Source organism: Mustela nigripes, chromosome 7, assembly GCF_022355385.1.
Source record: "Mustela nigripes isolate SB6536 chromosome 7, MUSNIG.SB6536, whole genome shotgun sequence".
Taxonomy (NCBI): domain Eukaryota; kingdom Metazoa; phylum Chordata; class Mammalia; order Carnivora; family Mustelidae; genus Mustela; species Mustela nigripes.
The window spans coordinates 23442214-23461175 of NC_081563.1; the positions used below are offsets into that span (position 1 = coordinate 23442214).

The following is an 18962-nucleotide window of genomic DNA, read 5'->3' on the forward strand; positions in this document are numbered from 1 at the left end:
CTGCCTTGGTTCTGCTCACTACTTGGTATTTCCAGGGCTTTATCCGGAGAAAATCCTTTCAACCTGAAGGTGTGGTTTGCTTGGAAAACTGCCGCCGGAGGCAGAGACCTTGTCCAGCCCACTTGCGCTATGGCTGAGAGGTAAGCTATACCCCGGCTCAGCCCTTCCTGCATCATTTGCATAGTCATTTACATCAATCTGCATGCATTATGAATCATACGGAACTCCGGCAGATTAAATTTAGCCAGATTATTATATTTTAGAAGTTGTTTGTTTCTGACTCCTTTTTCCTTCCCAGCCCTTCTTTCCTATCTCTCCTGCCACTCCCACCCCCAAATACGAGCCCCAGCCCCATCTAGGTCTAGTCCTAGCTCTTGGCAATGAGGCGCGATGCCAAGAGGCCCGAGTTCAGAGCCATATACTGGGCGCTCTGGCTGGGTGACCTGGGGCGAGCTGGTTAACCTCTAGGAGCCTCAGCTTCCCCACCAAGGGACAAAAATGAGGACAAGGACCCGGTCCTCATGAGGAGAAGTAATGGATTTGAGAAGACTGCATAGGAATGCCAAGTGCAAGGTAGGACTCTAGGCTGGGTGGGCTCTACAGAGTAGACAGTAGAGCTTGGCCACCAGCTATCAACAGCCGGTTTCACTTTCCTGTGTTGGCCTCAGTCCCATGTTTCCAGCCTGGAGGAGGGGCTGTCTTAAAGGCAGGGGAGCAGGCAGGTGACTGCCTTCCTGGACTAACTGTAGGAGAAGCAGCACCTCCCTCGCCAGCCCTCTGGGGCCTGACATCTCACCATAGCGCTGCACTCCTTTAGAAGCTTCTAGATGCTGCTTACAATGCTTATCTCTGGAGGGGGCCATGCCTCCGAGAGAAATGCATGGGCTTGAATGCAGACACAACTGGGTCCAAATCCAAGCTGTTGCTCAAGGCCCTGAGGGGGTAAGGAACCTTCCTCCCTGGTACAGACGGACCCACCTCTGTAAGGACCAGTGGGGGCACAGGCAGCCTTGGCATGTCTGAGGACTCCCCGTCCTGTGACTCATGTCCCACAAACTCGTGCCAGAATAATTACCACAGCCCGACTCTCCAAAGCATCTACCCCATCCCCTGTAGACGATTTTTGATGGTTGACAAATGACAACAAATACACCTGCCACTCAACTGGGGAAAATGACTTGCAGTGCTTCCAATTTACTGGAAATTACAAGACACTGTTCTTGACGAGCTGACGCAGTAATTTTTTTTTTTTTTTTGGTTTTGTTTTTCCTCATCTCAATCCGTGCCCCCTGGTCAGAACGGATGTTTATTGGGTTTGCGTTTTGTATTATTGACTGTGAGCCATTGTTACCTGATGTAATTGAGTTGTGAATCTTTTTAAAATAAAGAATTAGCAGCAAATCAAAGTGGCTGCCTGCCGGATCCTGGGAGGCGGTGAGCTAGTGTGGGGCATGGTGGCCTGTCAGCGCCGTGACTCTGCGGGGACACTGCGGGGGGGGGGGCGACGGGAGTGAGCCAACCCCACTTGGAGCTACGTGAAGCTCCTTATTTCTCTCCTGTACCTGACTCTGGGCTCTGCCTCTACTTCCCAGTGGGACCTTGGGTGAGTCCCTCCTCTCCTTTGCTTCTTGGTTTTCTCCTCTGCAAAATCGGGGGTAAGATCTGCCATGCCTGTCCTAGCCTGTAGGGTTTTTGTGGGGCTGTGTATGTAAGGGCTCAGTGCATGGGAAATCTGTGTTTAGATGTATAGTTGTGTTCTCTAGATGGGTCCTTGGAGCCGGCAGGAGACCCCGCTGGGGGTCGGCGGTATAGGGCGAGTGGAGGAGGCACTCCCTTCTCGCAGCCCCAGCTCTGTCCTGGATTGCTCCGTTGAGCAAGGCTCATGGTTCAAATCTTCCTCCAACCTCCCTGACCAATACAGTCCTACACTCTTAGAAATACCAGCGCTGGAAAGGATCTCAGCAACCTCCCTCTACAGCCCCTCCCTCTAGGACAGGGCCGCCGGAGAGAAGGGAAAGCACACTTTCAAGGTCACATGATGTCACTGGCAGAATTTGGACCCGAACCCCATTCTGCCTGCAGCCCATCAATCTTGGCGCAATCTCCCTGCCTCTGACTTTCCTTGCTCTGTGCTCCTCATGGCGATGGCTATCTGCACAATTACTCTGGCAATTGATCATGCCTGCGACTCTCTTCTGCAATTGTCTAGAACTTTATTGGCGTTGTGGACTGTTAATTCAACTTTTCTGCCTTGCGGTCTTTGCAAAGATGGCGAGAGGCTCCAGAGACTCAGTCCTCTTGCGAGCGCCTAGTCGGTGATCGGCCCACGTAAGAGCTGCACAGCTGTGGGTGGACCGGGCTGAATGACGGTGTCATCCAGCTGCACACACCGGTCCCCGGAGCCAGGTGGGGAAATTGAGTGTCAGTGATGGAGACCATCAGGAACAGCTGTGGCCCGGGTCAGCCGGCAGGATTTGCTGGCTCCAGCTGGGACCCGGGACCTCTTGTACGTTATGTCTGAGGAACAAGTGAACCATGAGAGAACTGCCGTCAGGAGCTGTGGGCCGTGCTTGACAAATGTTTTTATAAATGATCTGTGTGTGTGGTGGTGGGGCCGCGGAGGACGGAGGGTGAGGAGAGATGCGGAGCCCTGGAGAAGCAGGAAGGCAGGCAGGGGGGAGGAAGGGAGGGACAGACGGGAGAAGAAGGCAGGAAGAGTGAGACGGGCCGCCGATATCTACTGAGTGGGCCCTGTGTGGGGTAGGTCACACAGAGTCACACCAAGTCCCCAGCAGTCTGTCTCTGCTCCCCCGTGAGGGGGAGCCCCCCACAGCCCCAGCATCCATGCCCTTTCAGCGCCCCACTTTGGCCACCTCCCCCCACTCCCCGGGCACACTCAAGACATGGTCACTCAGTGCTGTGACCCAGAAATCTCCCTTCATCAGGCGTCACTCTGGCTGTTGCCCTAATTCTTGCCTGTCCTTCTCAGTCAAGCTCCTGGAGATGGCAGCTGTCACTCGCCGTCCTGCCTCCTCAGCCCCCAATCACGGCCTGTCACCTGGGCTCTGCCTCCTCCCTCAGTCCTACAATCACGCTGATTCCACCTCCCAAACACTTCTTGGCCCCACCGGGTCCCTCCGTGTGTATCTCCCTGCCCCTGGCTTAGCTCCTCAGGACTCCACTCCCGCCGCCTTTCCATCCCGGGTCCCCGCCTCCAGGCGCGCATGTCCCCCAAGCCGGCGCCAGGGGGCGCTAACGGCATTCGGGATGGGAGGCTCCGGCCCCAGGGGCTCCTTCCTCCCCTCCTCTTTGTGGATAACTCTATCACCTTCAAGACTGAACTCAAGTTCTGTCTCCCTGTGGAAGCCATTCATGAACTCAGGCCCTTCCCCGGCCTCTGACAGCAGTGCCTGAAGCAAACCTTCCCCGAAGGACTTTCTACATCGCGCATCAATGCTTTGTTTCTATGTCCGACACCCCCACTGGCTCCTTGTAGGCACAGAGTGGATCTTGTACACCTTCATATACTTAGTGCCAGGCAGTGTCCTAATCTGCGCTGAGTGCCGTCCACAGAGACCTGGGAAGCGGAAGGGAGCAGGTTTGGATGCTGGGACATAGGTACTGGGAGGGAGTGAGAGCATCACTACTTTGACAGAGGCAAATCCAGGGGAAGGGAAGCCCAAGGCAGGGAAGCAGGCGGCTCAGGAGGCGATGGGGACTTAGATGTTGTCCCTAAATTTCCCTCCTTAAGCCTGCTGTTTCCTGTCCCCCAGCCTCTTCTTCCTCTCCCTCTTTCTGGGTTTCTTCCTTTGTGGTGGTGGGCAAAGAAATAAAGGGTGAGAGATAGGCCCAGGATAACTGACCGATAAGGGCACACTTTCATCCGTGTGTATCCCCGAGGAAGCTCCAGACAATGGTGGCCCCACCGTGACATACACTGGGCATATGGTGTCACCTCTCTCATTAGCCATAGAGAAGTCCGTGGGAACAATAAAGGTGCCAGACCTCAGGAAGCAGCCAGACTCACCCTCTTCCAGGAACAGGGGGAGAGCATAAGAAACGCTCCTGCCCTTTCTCACCTTTTTCTCTCCTCTTGAGAAAACATGATGTGTCCCGTGTCTTTCTCACTAGATGAACTGCCCTTACCAAACAAGAATTAGTTAATATGGGGAATATGTCTTTCAGAAAGAGGGCACCTGACTTGTCAACATGGATATTTTGATGTGGGGATGTTTTGATGTGGTCTAAAAGGCAAATCATTAAATGGTCTGGTTCTTTGATACTAAATTATACAATCAATATGCATTACTGTCCAAGCCCTGAGCCTCCTCCAGTGTCAAGGTCAGAAATATCTGTTACAGCCTTTGAAGGGTTAAAAAATCCCAAGATTTCAAAAACAACTAAAAAACCCTAATGTTTTTCAGTTTTAACTCTTCCCTTTTTGATCTCAGGCCAGCTTCATTATGTCCTACGGTTCAAAATATCCCCTTTGTCAACCTGGACACATCCAAGTGTTACGCTTCAACAGCAAGACGGCTCCTTGTCCCTGTTTCCAATGAGGTTTGCCCAGCAATGGTGGGGGCCGCGAGCTCATTTCAATATTCCAGAGAGAAAGAGAAACTGTGCCCCGATTTGGGCTGGGGTTCTATGAGGGAAGTGCGGCAATACGTGGCAATTCATGCAGATCAGAAAACTGGCTAGACTTAGATGTGCTTGTGATTAATAAAAAGGAGGGGAATGAATTAGTGCTTATTTAATAAGTACAGGTTGTCTGCCAGGCGAGATCTTTTGAAACATGGGGCCCACGTGAGGAAGTCAGAAAAAAGTCCTTAGAAACAGAGAAGTCAGGAAGTAGACCCTGTGGGATCAAGCTGTTCTGGAAATGCTTCCGGCCACTGCCTGCAGCCAGATGTTCTCCCTGCTCCCTCTGGTCTCTCTGCCCACGGGCCGGGGAACACCCAGTGCGCAGACGTGTTAGTGTTATGCGAGGCACTTGTACGTCATCTTGGCAAGATCCCCGCTGGGCAGATATTAACACCCTCAATCCCTGCCTTTTACAGAAACAGAGCCTCAAGCGATTCAATGACCTGCTCAAGTCTGGAAGTGGGTCTGATTCGCAGTCTCAAGGGGAATGCAGCCCAAAAGGAACCCTGCTCATGGTGCCTCCTATTTGTAGATCTTTGTGGTCGGGGCAGGAAGGGACTTACAGCCTGTCTGGCTTGGGAGTCGCCCTGGATGGGGATGGGACAGTGGGTCTTGCTGGGCGTTCACTGGTGAGGTGGCAGTCTGTCTCCCAGCTCCTCTGCTCTCTCCTTCACACTGCTTCTTACATGCGGGGCTCTGCCCCCAGGGCTGGGCAGGCCAGCATCCCTGCAGGTGATGGGGCCTCTCCTCCCAGGCTTTCGGTTCCAGAGGCTTCCTGGAGGTGGGTGGTGCATGACTGCTAGGCCTACTTTCCCTTTCGTGTTCCTCCTGTCCCCTGAATGCCTCTCAGAGTCCAGGTGTGGGCTTTTGTGGAAAGAACACACAACCTTTGGACCAGAGGACGCTGGGTTTACTAGTTATGTGGCCTTTGGTCTGTTGCTAAGCTGCTGACTCCAGTTTCCCCCTATGGAAACAAGGGAATATCAATAATCATAGTAATGACATCTGCCTCATTGCTAAAAGGGGGAGAAATACTTGGTGAGTCCTCAGTGAACACTCCTCTCCATCTCTCTGGGACAGTGACTGAGCTGGGGAACCTCAGCCAGGCAGGAGGGAGAGACCCGGCCTGCTCAGTGTGGCAGATCCGGGGTGGCTGGGTGTCTGCAACCATTTGTTGGGGAAGTGTGGAACCTAGAGCAGCTAATTTGATTGCAGCCAAACCTTGTTACTGCATTCCTGACCAGAATGTCATTTAAAAAGCACTTAGGGCTCCCCCTGAGATGCATTTATACTGAGGTCCCAGGGGTGGGGCTACAGAGAAAACCGGAGAAAACCAGGCAACCTGAGACGCTCCTTTCCTTCTGGGGGTTGGGGGCTGAGGAAGGGGAAAGAGAGCTCACATCCCACTGTGTTCAGCCACGGGGGGCATTTGCACCAGCAAGGTCATGATTAAGCTGCTTCCTGTTTAAGCCTGCTGTTCGCTGTTCGCTGTGGGAGGAGCCTCAGCAAGCCTGTGCTTCAGGTTTTATCCGACCTGCGTGTCTGCGAGTCTGTGTGTCTGTGGGGAGGCACCCCATTCTCTGAGCCTCAGTTTCCTCTTGTGTAAAATGAAGACTGCAGCCCGGGCCTTGTTCACAGAGCTGTGGGAGGACTACACACAAGGGTTCAACCTAATCCAGTCACTCTTTGGGGCCGTATTAGCATCACCTGGGAACCTGTTAGGAATTCACGTTCTCAATGAATGAATACAACCAGCGTGATGAATACCCCTGATGTCTCCCTTCCCAACCCGGATCCAATAAATGTCAATATTTTGTCATATTTGCTTCATTCATATAAAAATGGATAGCATAAAAGTTTTCTTAATATTCATATCCTTGAGCCCCACTCCAGGCCTACGAAATGAGACACTCTGTGAGTGAGGTCGGTAATCTGTATTAACCAGATATCCAGTCATTTCGATGGTTGAGAACCACTGGTCTGAGCCTTGCCATCAGCTTCACGTATGAGCAAAGTGGCCCATTGAGTCAGGCCTCCCTCTGGCCTGGCCTTGCTCTGTTGGAATATTGCGTAGTTGGGGTTGGGTGTGGGACAAGAACCTGAGAACAGCTGCTTTACTTGTGAATAGTGAAGGCCCAGGGCAGGAGGCTCAAGGGTGAGAGCATCATGTCCATCGTATGTCTGTTTCCCAAACATTTCACATGTGCTGACTCATGCGAACAGCATCAAGCAATACTCAAAGAATCCACTATAATTACAATTATTAGTAATAAAGAATATTCTGAAGCTAGCTCACACGTGAATATCATCTCCACAAACAGACTGTGGGCTCCTTGAGGACAGAGGACACATCTTTATTGCCATATCCCATTATCCCAAATCTCCCCATCTCCAGCCCTTATACCCCACTATGGGCCAGAGTCCGTGGCCTCTGAGCCTCGGTGTGCCCAGGCACCCTGAGGGCATGCACCCGCAGGCAGCACCCCATCATCTTCAGAAGGGGAGATCTGTCCCTTGGCCTCCCCCTCCCCCATACGCACCTGTAGGTGTCGGTGGCTGGCACCTTCCAGGTCTGGATGCCTTTCAGGGGACCCTCGCTCCCCACCACCACGCTCAGGTTGGAATTCCGGTAGGCGTTGTTACACTGGGCCTGTGTGGGGCCGTGGGGCCCACTGGCCCCGCACGTGGTGAACAGCCAGTGAACTGCGGCACAAGAGGAAAGGTAATCACTCACTTGGCCTGGCCCTCCCTCTTCCAGAGGCTTCCCTGGGCTGCCTCTGAGCTGTCCGCTCCATGGCCCTGAACCCACGTTCCAATATGGCACCAAGGCCCGGGCAAGAAACACCAATCAGCCATTCAAACTGGAAATGTCTGTTGAGGATCTACTCTGTGCCAGGGCCTGGTCAGATATGAGGGGAGAGACACAGATGGAGCTGACTGATCCAGTCTTAAGAAGGAGGGATGGAACTATCTAAAACACAGGACGGTAAAGAAAAAAATCCCTTCGGTTGAAGACCCCCTTCAGGTAAGACAGGCGTGGGCAGTGGCTGGACCCTCTCCTCGTTTCTCACTGAGTCTGGCCCAATGCTGGGCAAACCAACAGGTGTTCAATCTATGCTACTGTGACATAATGCAATGTGACTGCATTGAACCTGCTCCCAAAGGCTGGGCATATGCATATAAGATCCTCTTAGCTTGGGGAAGCTCAAAAGAGTAAATTGGACATAGACTCCAGTTTCCCTCTAATGTGATGAAGTTAAATTCTACCTATAGAAAACATTGTGAAAAAATTAATTTGGTATAGTTTTGCTCACTAAAACGTTGAAGTGAAAAATCTTTGAAGACTTTTAACTAATTTAATGATGTGGAAATGAAAGCTTAATTTGGGCTGCTAAAATTACAAGCAATCAGATTGAGACTGTACTGGGTAGTTTTGATGATCTAGAAACTTGATGAGTGTGTGTGGGGGCTTTTGTGACACTGCCCTGACCCCAAGGTCAGAGACCAAAGTTCTAGCTGAGATTCCAAGGCATAAAGCTATACAACACTGTGTATTCAAATCCTTTCTCAGTTGGCTTCACTTTTTGAAATGGAGATGTTGATCTCTGTTTGGTTTCTGAAGGTTGTTTCAAGGGCAAGAAGGAGATGAATCCATTCATGTTGGGTGTGAATGGTTGATTCTTTCTATACTCTAAAGGAGTAACCTGTTACTTCAAAGAGCTAACTCTTTGAATACTGAGTGCATTTTAGCAGCACTCTCTTGGCCAGTTGCCTTTTTATCCATATCTCCAGCACCCAAATCCTAAGTGTGGGCTGTCCTCAAGTGGTGAATGGAAAAGGACACAGATTTAGGGGCAGCCTTATCAGTTATTGGTTGTGGGACCTTGATAGAGTTCCTTGGTCTATAAAAGTGGCTGAATTGGCATGAGGATTAAAAGGAAGCAAGGGATATAACAGGCTTTGTAAAGTCCAGAACTCTAAAAATATGAGTTGTGTCCATGACTCCTGCCTACACCCAGGGCAGGTGCTGTTCTTGACAATAGGAAATGTGACCAGAGGACTTTCCGTCAACATGGATCCTCTACCAGCAGCACCTAGGGATTTAAACTCAGTGAGTTGGGGATGAGAATGGGGACAGAGAGAAAAAGATAATCCTGGAAAGGAAGTAGAAAAATCCACTTGGTCCATATGATCTCCAACTCTTTGAAAGCTATTCTCAGATTCAATGTGTGCCTAAAGCAAGCAGCCTGGGTTTGCGGGCAGCCTTCTCAGTCCGGGGCAGAGGCATGACAATCCATGCAGTTAACTCAGTCCTGGAAATTAAAGCATATACATGTGTGATTTCTTTTTTTCTTTTTTCCTCAAGAGTGCACTGAGGAAGAGAGCTGAAGGTGTGGGCATGGCACACTACCTGAGCATTTTCCCTTTCGTGGGACCCACTTTCAACTTCAGTCTGGGTTAACATTGCTCTAAATGTTGTGGGACATTCCCAGAGAGGCTGGGATTGTAGTTCTTGACCAGGTAGGACATTTGGTGAGGTAGGAAGAGAAGCATGGTCTTTGGATCTTGATGAGCTAACTTTTCCTATCCTGGATTTTGCCCCTGACCAGCTATGATACCTGGGGTAAATCATACACCCCTCTGAGTCTCAGTCTCCTAATCTGAATGAAGCAAGATTGGACTTAGTGAGACTACTGAATGATGACCTAAGCAAAGTGCATAGAAGAACATTTGGCATTAGAGATGCATGATGAACACAGTTTAAAGTTGTGTAACTTCCTGTTCAATTTCTAACTGTTGGAAGCAGAGACACCCAATCTCAAGATTTATGTTCACCATTCCATAAAAGGGGGACATTATGGCTCTTTCTCAATAAAGGGATCAGTATTTTCCCAACTCAGTGGACATATATTAGTCTCAGGTGGTTTCTAGGTTTCTATACACAACATTTTGTTTTTATTTTCAGTGATTTCTGATGGAAAGGTCCAGAGAGAAAATTCTTTCCAGAGTGGATTCCATGGGAACAGATTTGCCATCCCAGGTCAGATCCATGATTTATACAGCTAGAATTCTCTTGCTTTCAGCAGCCTTCGAGGCATGGTGGTCCTCCCGGCTCGGATGGACCCGACCCTCATAAATCTGCTTGAAGTTGCTTGGAATCAGTTTATGTTTCCCACCAGCTTTACGTCTTAGGGGAATGGGGTTTCTGAGTTCATTGCCCATTGTCCAAGGGCTCTCCTGCTTCTTATGTGTGTGGGCTTGCCTTGCTCAAACTTCATTCTGTTGGTTCCCTTTGCTCTTTCTGTCTGGAATCTGACATAATAGAATGTCACAGCAAGATGGGACCCTGGAGATCACCGAATTCAGTGGTCCCAGACCTTTTAAAAGGACATTTAAAAGTATGAATTTCAGAGCTCTAGAGATTCCAATTAGTAAATACTAGGTTGGGTAATGATTGGGGAAGGACATTACTTACATTTTGTAAAAGCTTTTTAAGGAGAAGCAACCAGATTTGTGAACTAGGTCCACCTACTTCATCACTGAAATGGAGAAAGAACATTCTAGAAATGGGAGATTTTTCTGAGTAAATCAGCTTTAGAGAAAGAACTAGAAATTAGAGGCTCTTCCTTCTATGTCCAAAGATCCTTTGGTGGTGATCAAGCCCATCTTCTTGTCCTGAAGACTTCTAGCCTTTTCAGATTGTCCTTATATGAGTTCCTGATCCTGTGTCCTTCCTAGGATTTTAATGCTTGAATCTGTTTTTTGAGATAAGGTTACCAGAACTGTGGGTTCTTGTGGCTTTATGCAAGGGGACAGGGACAATGTTATTCTGCTTTATTTCTGGTGTCCCTCTAAAGTGCTTAACACAGCGTTGGCCCCCCCTCAGCTGAGCATTGGGTTAAGGCTTGCTGGCAGCAGGCCATAATAATGTCCAGATCCTTGCTTGAGAGGTAGGTTCATGGATGTAACTGTAAATTACTGCTTCTCTGAGTGTGGTGGTATTAACAGCCATGGGCCTAAGAGGGCCCCAGAGGAGGCATCTGGAATGGTACCGTGGGAGCAGGAAGAGGCAGAACATCAGGCAAGATATCCAGGGATGAGATCTGTTCTAAGTGAAGGCAGATAGAATAATCAGTCAAGCTGGGAATTAGGCACAGATCATCTGAGTTCCAGTTCAAGACCTGAAGAGGTGCTAGACGCACCAGGAAATCCTCACAGAACTTGTTTGAGAGTCTGGTTTTGTTTTTTTGTTTTGTTTTGTTTTGTTTTGTTTTCCTTTTAAATCCATAAGCCTTGGGCTCACTTAAAACCAGGAGAGACCATACCAAGTTTTCTCAGGCCCAGAGAGTAGGCAGGCCAACCATGAGGGGACAGGTGAGAGTTTGGTCAGGATAGCCTGGTGGGTGGACTCTCAGCCTCAGAACTGTGGCCCAATAGTATCACAGCCTAGCAAAGAGCAGGCTTTAGGCAGTCATAGGCATAAGCCAGGGAAAACAGGTGCTCAGCATCAGGACTCTAGTCCCCAGAGAGGCCATGGAGAGACAGGAAGTGTCAAAAGGAAAATCTAGTAACTGGGATGTTTACAAGGCCAGGAAACAGAGATATAAGAGAGAGGGATTATGAAGCTATAAGGCAAAAGCTTGATTTTTGGTAAGAAGATCAAGGTCATAGTTAGAATAGTGGTGCAGTGGGCTTGATGCTGAGCTGCCAGTCTGAGAGCACAAGGGTCCTTGTTTCCCCCTAGATGAGAGTCTACATTGGTCCCTGAGGCTCTGTGGAGCTACAGGAGGATCAAATGCCCCCCCAAGGAGGAGCCTGGATTGGGGGTGGGGGAAGGAGGAACTCTGGTTCTTTTCTCTTGGGGGAAAAAAAATCAACCCAACAAAAATAAGACCAAAACTATTGTATTAAAACTCATTTAGGAAAGAAAAAAAAGAACTGCTTTATCTTGTCCTACTTATACCATACACTGGAAAACTAGTTTAATACTCATTCACATCTAAATTGTACAAAGAACCCACAAACATCGAAACAGTGATTGGTTATAGACAGCTGAGTAAGGAAATGTCCATTAAATACCGGGTTTCATTTTAAGTATATTGCAGTACCCTCCAAGAAGAAACAAATCAATTAGTAATATACTGCACAATGCTAAAAAAATAGGCTAGACCGTGATTGTACTAGTTTTATTACTGTTGCTAAGCCATCTTATCTGCTCAATTGAATGCAAAGAAATAAAGCGTGATACCAAGGAAAATAAGTTTTCAACCATTACTATTAATCACAATAATAAGAATCTGCCTCCCGTTGAAGGCCTATATGACTGTACCACAGAGAAGCACTCAATGCAGCAGTACCATTTTGATTCTGATCCATGGAATTGAATTCTATCTGTATCTGTTGAGTGAGCTGAACTTCACGGGAACTGTGGCATATGGAGCCATTTTGATGGCCACTGTAGTTACCATTAAATAAAGTCATGACCCAAATCCAAGTAAATATAATCACTCACCATCCATAAGTGTATATGACACCACTTTTTATTATAAATTGGAAAAAGTAACGCTTTTTGGGGGTACATTATGAAAATTTATAAATTGTTCTCCTTATTAGGGAAAAATAAAAGTAGTACCATCAAGTATAGCCATCAAGAGATTAAACATTTCTATCATCTGTCTCAAATCTTTAAATAATGGAGCAGCATCCCCTTCTAGATATGTGATCAGTGATTTTTTTTTAACATTAGCAGTTATTGAGACTTAATGCTTAGCTCCATTTATTTATTGGGAATTGCAAAATAATGATATTCAAATGGTATCTTTTTCACTCATTTATTAGTTGGAATCTATAAGGAGATGTTTCCTTTCATCTACTATTTAGTTACCAAGTGGTATAGTTCATATAGGAAGGGTGCTCAATTCTTTCAACTTATTTACAGTTTTCAAGATGATGGATTCATTTTCTATCATCCTCTGGAGTTAAAAAATTAGTTATTTATGTATATTTATTACTCCGTGAATTAAAACATATTACTGAGTTTTACTTAATCACAATTATTATCCTTTAGAAGTTCATATTCTCGGGCACCTGGGTGGCTCATTGGGCTAAGCCTCTGCCTTCAGCTCAGGTCATGATCTCAGGGTCCTGGGATGGAGGCCCCCATGGGGCTCTCTGCTCAGCAGGGAGCCCGTTTCCTCCCCACTTCTCTCTGCCTACTTGTGATCTCTCTTTGTCAAATAAGTAGATAAAAATCTTTAAAAAATAAAATAAAATAAATAAAATAAAGAAGTTCATATTCTCACATTTTTGCTCAGTGGTAGCTACCTGAGTTATTTTTCTCCCCTGCTATCTGGTACGATGAAATATTCCTTCCCTCGACCTGGACTCAGTCATCTTCTCAAAAGCTTTGATTTCTTTTAGTGAAAAAACACCCTTTAAGTACACAATCTAGGTCCCATAGACACTTACTGTTAGTGGTCTGGTGATTGTTTCTAGGTTTCTTTAGAAGATAGAGCTAAGATACTTGTATGTTTTTCAGTATAAACCTACATACACATGAAGTAGATACATACATATATGACAAAATACCTCATGAGCTCACAATGATACTTTCAGCTCAAATTCAGGACTACAACGTTTTAAATTTAATCTCTTCTCTATTACATCTGCTTTTTTTTCCCACACTGAGAATCTTGGTTCTCACGAACACAGGGGATAATAGATTTAGAATATTCTATAATTAATCAGTTACTTTATCCTTCATAATATGCATAATAGTAACTGCTACTTTACCATCATTGATATAAAAACTGAGATCAGGAAACCCTGGGTGGCTCAGGTGGCTAACATCTGACTCTTGATTTCGGCTCAGGTCGGGATCTCAGGGTTGTGAGATCAAGCCACTCGCTGGGCTCTTTGCTGGGCATGGAGCCCGCTTCAGATTCTCTTTCAACCTCTGCCCCTCCCCCATGATCCTGCTTGCATTCTCTCTCTCTAAAAATAGAATAAAAAAAAAAAAACTGAGAGGAGTTTTTTTGTTTTGTTTTGTTTTGGTGTATGTGCTATCCTTTCTCCTATAATTTCCTGAAGTTGTACTCTAGCTACACTGTTTGGACATATCACCATTACATACAATACTTTTTCCTCTTTAACCTTTAGTTAGTCTCACTTCTAAAAGTGCTGTATGTTTAATGCTCTTAACAGTCATGCTGAATATCTCTAGTTACTTTGGTTGTCTGAAGCTTGTTTCCATAGATTCCTTAGGAAGGGCTTATGGGAATAATATTCTTTGAGTTCTTGGATATTGATAATATTTTTCCCTTGAGTATATTAAATACATTACGCCACTTTTTTCTGGTATAAAGTAGTACTATGAAAAACTTGATGATAATCTAAATTTCATACTCTAATACATCACTTGCTATTTTTGCTTAGGAGCCCAATGTCCTTTTCTTCTTTTTCTTTAATTTTCAGCAATTTTACTAGAATACCCTTAGGTATTGCTCACCTAGGTTAGTAATGCAGTGTGCTCTTTTAATAATTAAATACAATAAGGAAAATTTCCTTGAATATAGCTTTAAGCATTTGTTTTGTTCCCTTTCTCCAAATTTTCTTCAGGCACTCCTGTTATCTGCATGTTGGATCTTCTCTGCCTATCTTGATGGATGTCATTTTTTTACTTAAAAATTTTTTTCTCTTTTCACCTTGTATTTCTTGTAAGGCATTAACTGTGGTGTGTATTTGCTCTTGCATACTTTCTAATTTAGTTTTCATTTCTGAAATTATTTTTTCCTTTTATCTCAAATTCTTTTATGAGTTTCATCACTTAGTTTTTGATCTTTTGTAACACTGGCTTATGTTATTTTTTCATGTCTTGTATCACTGTTTTAATGTCAGCTCATTTGGAAATCGGTTAAAATTTTGATCTCTTTTGTAGGTGTGTCTTTCTGGTATGCTTTCACTTTAATGTGGGGTTGTTGTTTCGTCCCCTATGCTCCTCTAAAATTCTTATTGTAATGTGGATGGGATTTGGTCTTGATACCTATGAATTTTTATTTTTAATTTAAAAAAATTTAGTTAATCAATTAATTATGTTATGTTAGTCACCATATAATACCTATGCATTTTTACATGAAACTAATTTTCTAGGACTCTTAGAGTTCAGGACTTTCCTAACTTCACAGAGCTCCTTCTATTCTTTTCTTCATATAGTGTTGAAAAATACAAGTTTTGCCTTCAAACATTTCTGGCTCTGTTTCTTTCCTTCATATTTATCTGGATATCTATCTATCTATCTATCTATCTATCATCTATTTATCTATCTGTTACTCCTATCCTATGTTGATTTGACACCCAGAAATTTCTTCTTAGTATGGGCTCTTTCCTGATGGCCCAGTCCCCCTTGCTCTTTCAAACATCACCATGGCCCCTTATACTCACATATCCTTGGACTGGACAAAGCCTCTCCCAGATTCAACAATGGTTTTTAGATCAGCTGTCAAGTTATTTCCAGCAAGTATCTGTCAGTGATTTTCTCATGCTCTTAGGTTTATAAGACAGCCTGTTGTCTTCATCTCCTTTTTCTTGCTCAGATGCTGATATCAGACAGATCTTATGGTGGTTGTACTTTGTCCTCATTAATTTTATTTTGGGTATTTTTTAATAAAAAAAATTTTGTTGTAAATATCCGTGGGTTTTCAGTTTTGATATACAGTTGCTTTGCGTTTAGATTCAGAAAGATAGACAACTATGCTGGTACCACACCATGACTGCCATCTTCCCAGAATCCTCGAGAATCACTTGAGGTCACTTGCTTTGATTAGCCCTTTTATATTATCTCTCTGGTCAGGTCTGTCGCCCTCATTCTACTCCTGGGGCTGCAGGGTTTTTCAGACTACATATCAGGGACATCTCCAAAAACCATGGCCTAGAACTTGCTGTTATATCATGTCTGCCTTTTTTGGGATAAAGCCCACTAAGTATAATTTAACTTTTTATTGATAGTGCCACACAAGATTTAACCAGTTGTTTCGGCTATTTGTCCCTTCATTAAATGGCCTCAGATATAAACAGTTTATACTAATTCACTTTCTTCTCTCTCACCATCATGTATGTTTTCTTAGTGCTTCAGCATGTTCTACTATGTATAATTTTATACTCAGTGTTGGGTGAGGGTGTGAGAGTGGCCCCCTATTTCTGCATCAGGGTGAGGACCAACTAGCTGCAGGAAGCCTTTATCTCAGTTTTGGAATATATTGATATTTTGGTACTTGTATTTAGTAGATGGTGGAAGTTTCTGGAAGTCTAACTTTAGGTAGAAAGACATTACTAAGATTTTGAGTCAACAGGACCAGGACTTTTAAGGCCTTCAATTTCCATGCCTTAATTACAGCCCATTTATGTAGCATGCCCATCCTCCAGCTAGTTTAGCCCCTGAAAACCATGTTAGGTCAGCAGATAGGGAAGAGGGAGGAATCATTTTATCTTACCAGATAGGCGACTATGTAGAAAAGTTAAATCTGGGGCTAAGTGAGGAGAGGCTGGTCACATTTACTCTTCCTACAACACAGTTTTCAGAATTTTCCATGTTCTAGTTTGCTTCTTAGACTGAGTTTCTTTGCATGACACACGCACACTCCAACAAATACTCTCACACCCACCCTGCAAACTCTCACACACATACTCTCAAACACTCACACACACTCACATACCATACATATCCTCCAAACACTCACACACCCACCACAAAACTCACATGCTCACACTCACACTCACTCACACACATCACACAAACTCTCACACCACACTTAAGACCCACTTGCACACTCCACACATTCACACACCACACTCACACACACACAGCCATGTTCATTTGGGCAAAGATTTCTGGCCCTTACTCTTTTGTTCTTTTTTGCTGATGAGACATTAGGAGGTGTAAGAATAATTAAAAACACCAGCCCTGTCTTCTGTGCTAGAAACGCTCTGCGCGTGATCTGTGTTTTACTGTTGTATCATCATCTCCTTTGCCCCTCACACTGTTCCACTAGACAGGCAGGATGCCTAAAAATACTGAGGTCCCCCAGAGAACAAAGACCAGAGGCCCATGTCCCTCTCTGCTGGGAGGCAGATAGCCCTTCATGGAAGGGAACCAGTGAGGCAGCTCCCCATCAATGGGCAACAAGGCAGGGCTGTTGAGATAAAAGCTGTTTTCAGGACAGAATTACCCTAAACAGTTCTGACACCTGGCAATCTGAGGGAGTTTTTAATGGCTCCTGTAATGGCTGCTTGTTGTGTTCTCAGCCACCCCCTGCTCCCTGAGGGAAAGTCAGTAACACATGAGAGAAGGGAAAGGTCACAGGAAAAACACTCTCCTGAAAGCGTAGCTGTAAAAATTAAGTTAAGGGAGTCCTCAGGGCTAATTTTGTTATTCCCCAGTCGGCTTCAGGCCAGAGTTGTGTTAATAAAGTATTTGATAGGGAGAGGGGTGTTGTATATGCACCCATCTGGGGGTTACACATAATGGATTTGGTTTTGAGTTTCAAGTGGGAATTGGGGGTGGTTCAAACACCAGTCTTGCCACAAGCAGGCCTGAAGAGTCATTGTTTTTGCCCGTATCTGCTCTTCTCCATGGACTGGGGGGAGAGATGACCTTAGTCTGGTGCTTGACCATGGGGGTTATGTTAACAGGATTCACTGCCTCAGGAGAGAGGGGCAACAGTACAGGAGGCTAGAACACTTCATTGCTTTATTCTTGGTAGTTCTTGCTTATTGCCTGGTTCTAAGTCATGAAGGGGTAAAATCCTTTACAAGGCCTTTGTGACTGGAAAACTTCTGATGGATGGACAGATGAAGGCCACTGGCCCAACTGGCCAAGTGATTTGGAACTAGAAAGAACAAATGTCCTGACTTTGGGGTCTGGGTCTTGGATCCATCCAAGATCAGTTAGATCCATCCTAGACCAATTCTAGGATTAACTGGGGGAAAAGGACACCTGAGAGGGTGGGAAATCCAAATGTCAAGGGCAGACGGGTAAGTAGTGGGGTAGTCGGGGAAGAGGTAGGACCAAATGGTAGACCAAAAAGAGAAGGCAAAGTCTCTGAGAGGGCTGGAGAAAAGGGGAGAAGAGACACTTCTTTTTTATTCCTGCCTCTGATGCCACCATGATGGCTAGAAATGCAGCATCATAAGAAACAAACATGGGGAAAAGGCCAAGAAGATCACAGAGATGTGCATCTCCCCATCATCAGGCCCTGAATTAATGACACTAGTCATGTATAAGGCCACTGAACTAATTGTCAGCAATCATCAAAAAGTACCTTTTGTTATGGCACTGGACCCTTCCTTGGGCTCCCAGCCATTGTCTGGGTCCTACTTCAATCTGAATGGACCCTTCTAGAACCAATGTCTCCCACCTGCTTAGTTAGAGTAAAAACACCAATGATCAGAAACTCCTGCTGCTATCCCTCAGTGATGCTGGCTTAGAGAGGCAGTATGTTTCTAAAACTTCTTTAGACACTGTACATGGCCTTCAGCTTGCCTTTCCCCAGGTGGGAAGCCAGGCATTTGGGTCATTTCCCCCACCTGGCCTGCTCAGCCCAGGCGTGCCCCCCACTTCTTCACCCACCCCTGGCTGTGTCTCTGCACAAGGTCAATTCACAGTCAAGACCTTGACCTTAATGAGAGCTGTAGCTATATCATGAGGGCCTTGGAGGTTTTCCCAGGCCACATCCGCTTAGGGGTAAAAAGTAGGACTTCAGTGTCAGCAACAAATAGCATCATCTGTTTCTGCTCTGATCCACACCTGAAGGAATCTGAAATTTTCTCTGTTCACACCCCCATCATTATAGCACAAATGCACACACCACATATGCTTTGCCACTGTCATTTCTGTCCCCTTAACTTGCTTTATTTTCTTCACAGAACATAAAATATGAAATATATCCCCATACACTTGTTCGTTGCCCTTCACCCTCACTGGCGTATAAGCTCTGTAAGCCTACGTGAGGCTTAGATGATGCTATTCACTGCTTTGTCTCCAGGGCCTAAAACAGTGCCAGTCACATAAGAGGAAGTTAATATACCTTTGTTGCGTGAAGAACCAAACAATACAGAAAGAAGGGAGTAGGCCAAATGCCAGCCCTCAAAGCCACTCGAGGGGTCAGGGGGAAGAGCTCGTGCATGCTGAGGGTACCACGCATGGTTTGGTGGGAGCGCCTTTGGCCCTTTGTGTTCCTGAATTAGCCTTAGAGCAAGAGAGGGTGGAAAGATTCAGGTAGTCCTGGTAGAAACAAGTGTTTGTGGAAAGGTATTTTGTCTCT

General features: G+C 45.8%; 1 protein-coding gene across 1 annotated transcript in view; it reads right to left on the reverse strand.

Annotated features, from left to right (window-relative positions):
• Window positions 1-18962, reverse strand: part of ALK (ALK receptor tyrosine kinase) — a 673357-nt gene that overhangs the window by 46363 nt on the left and 608032 nt on the right. The window contains exon 12 of the mRNA XM_059405373.1: window positions 7185-7347. Coding sequence (XP_059261356.1) covers window positions 7185-7347 — 163 coding nt within the window. The remainder of the gene's footprint in view (window positions 1-7184; window positions 7348-18962) is intronic.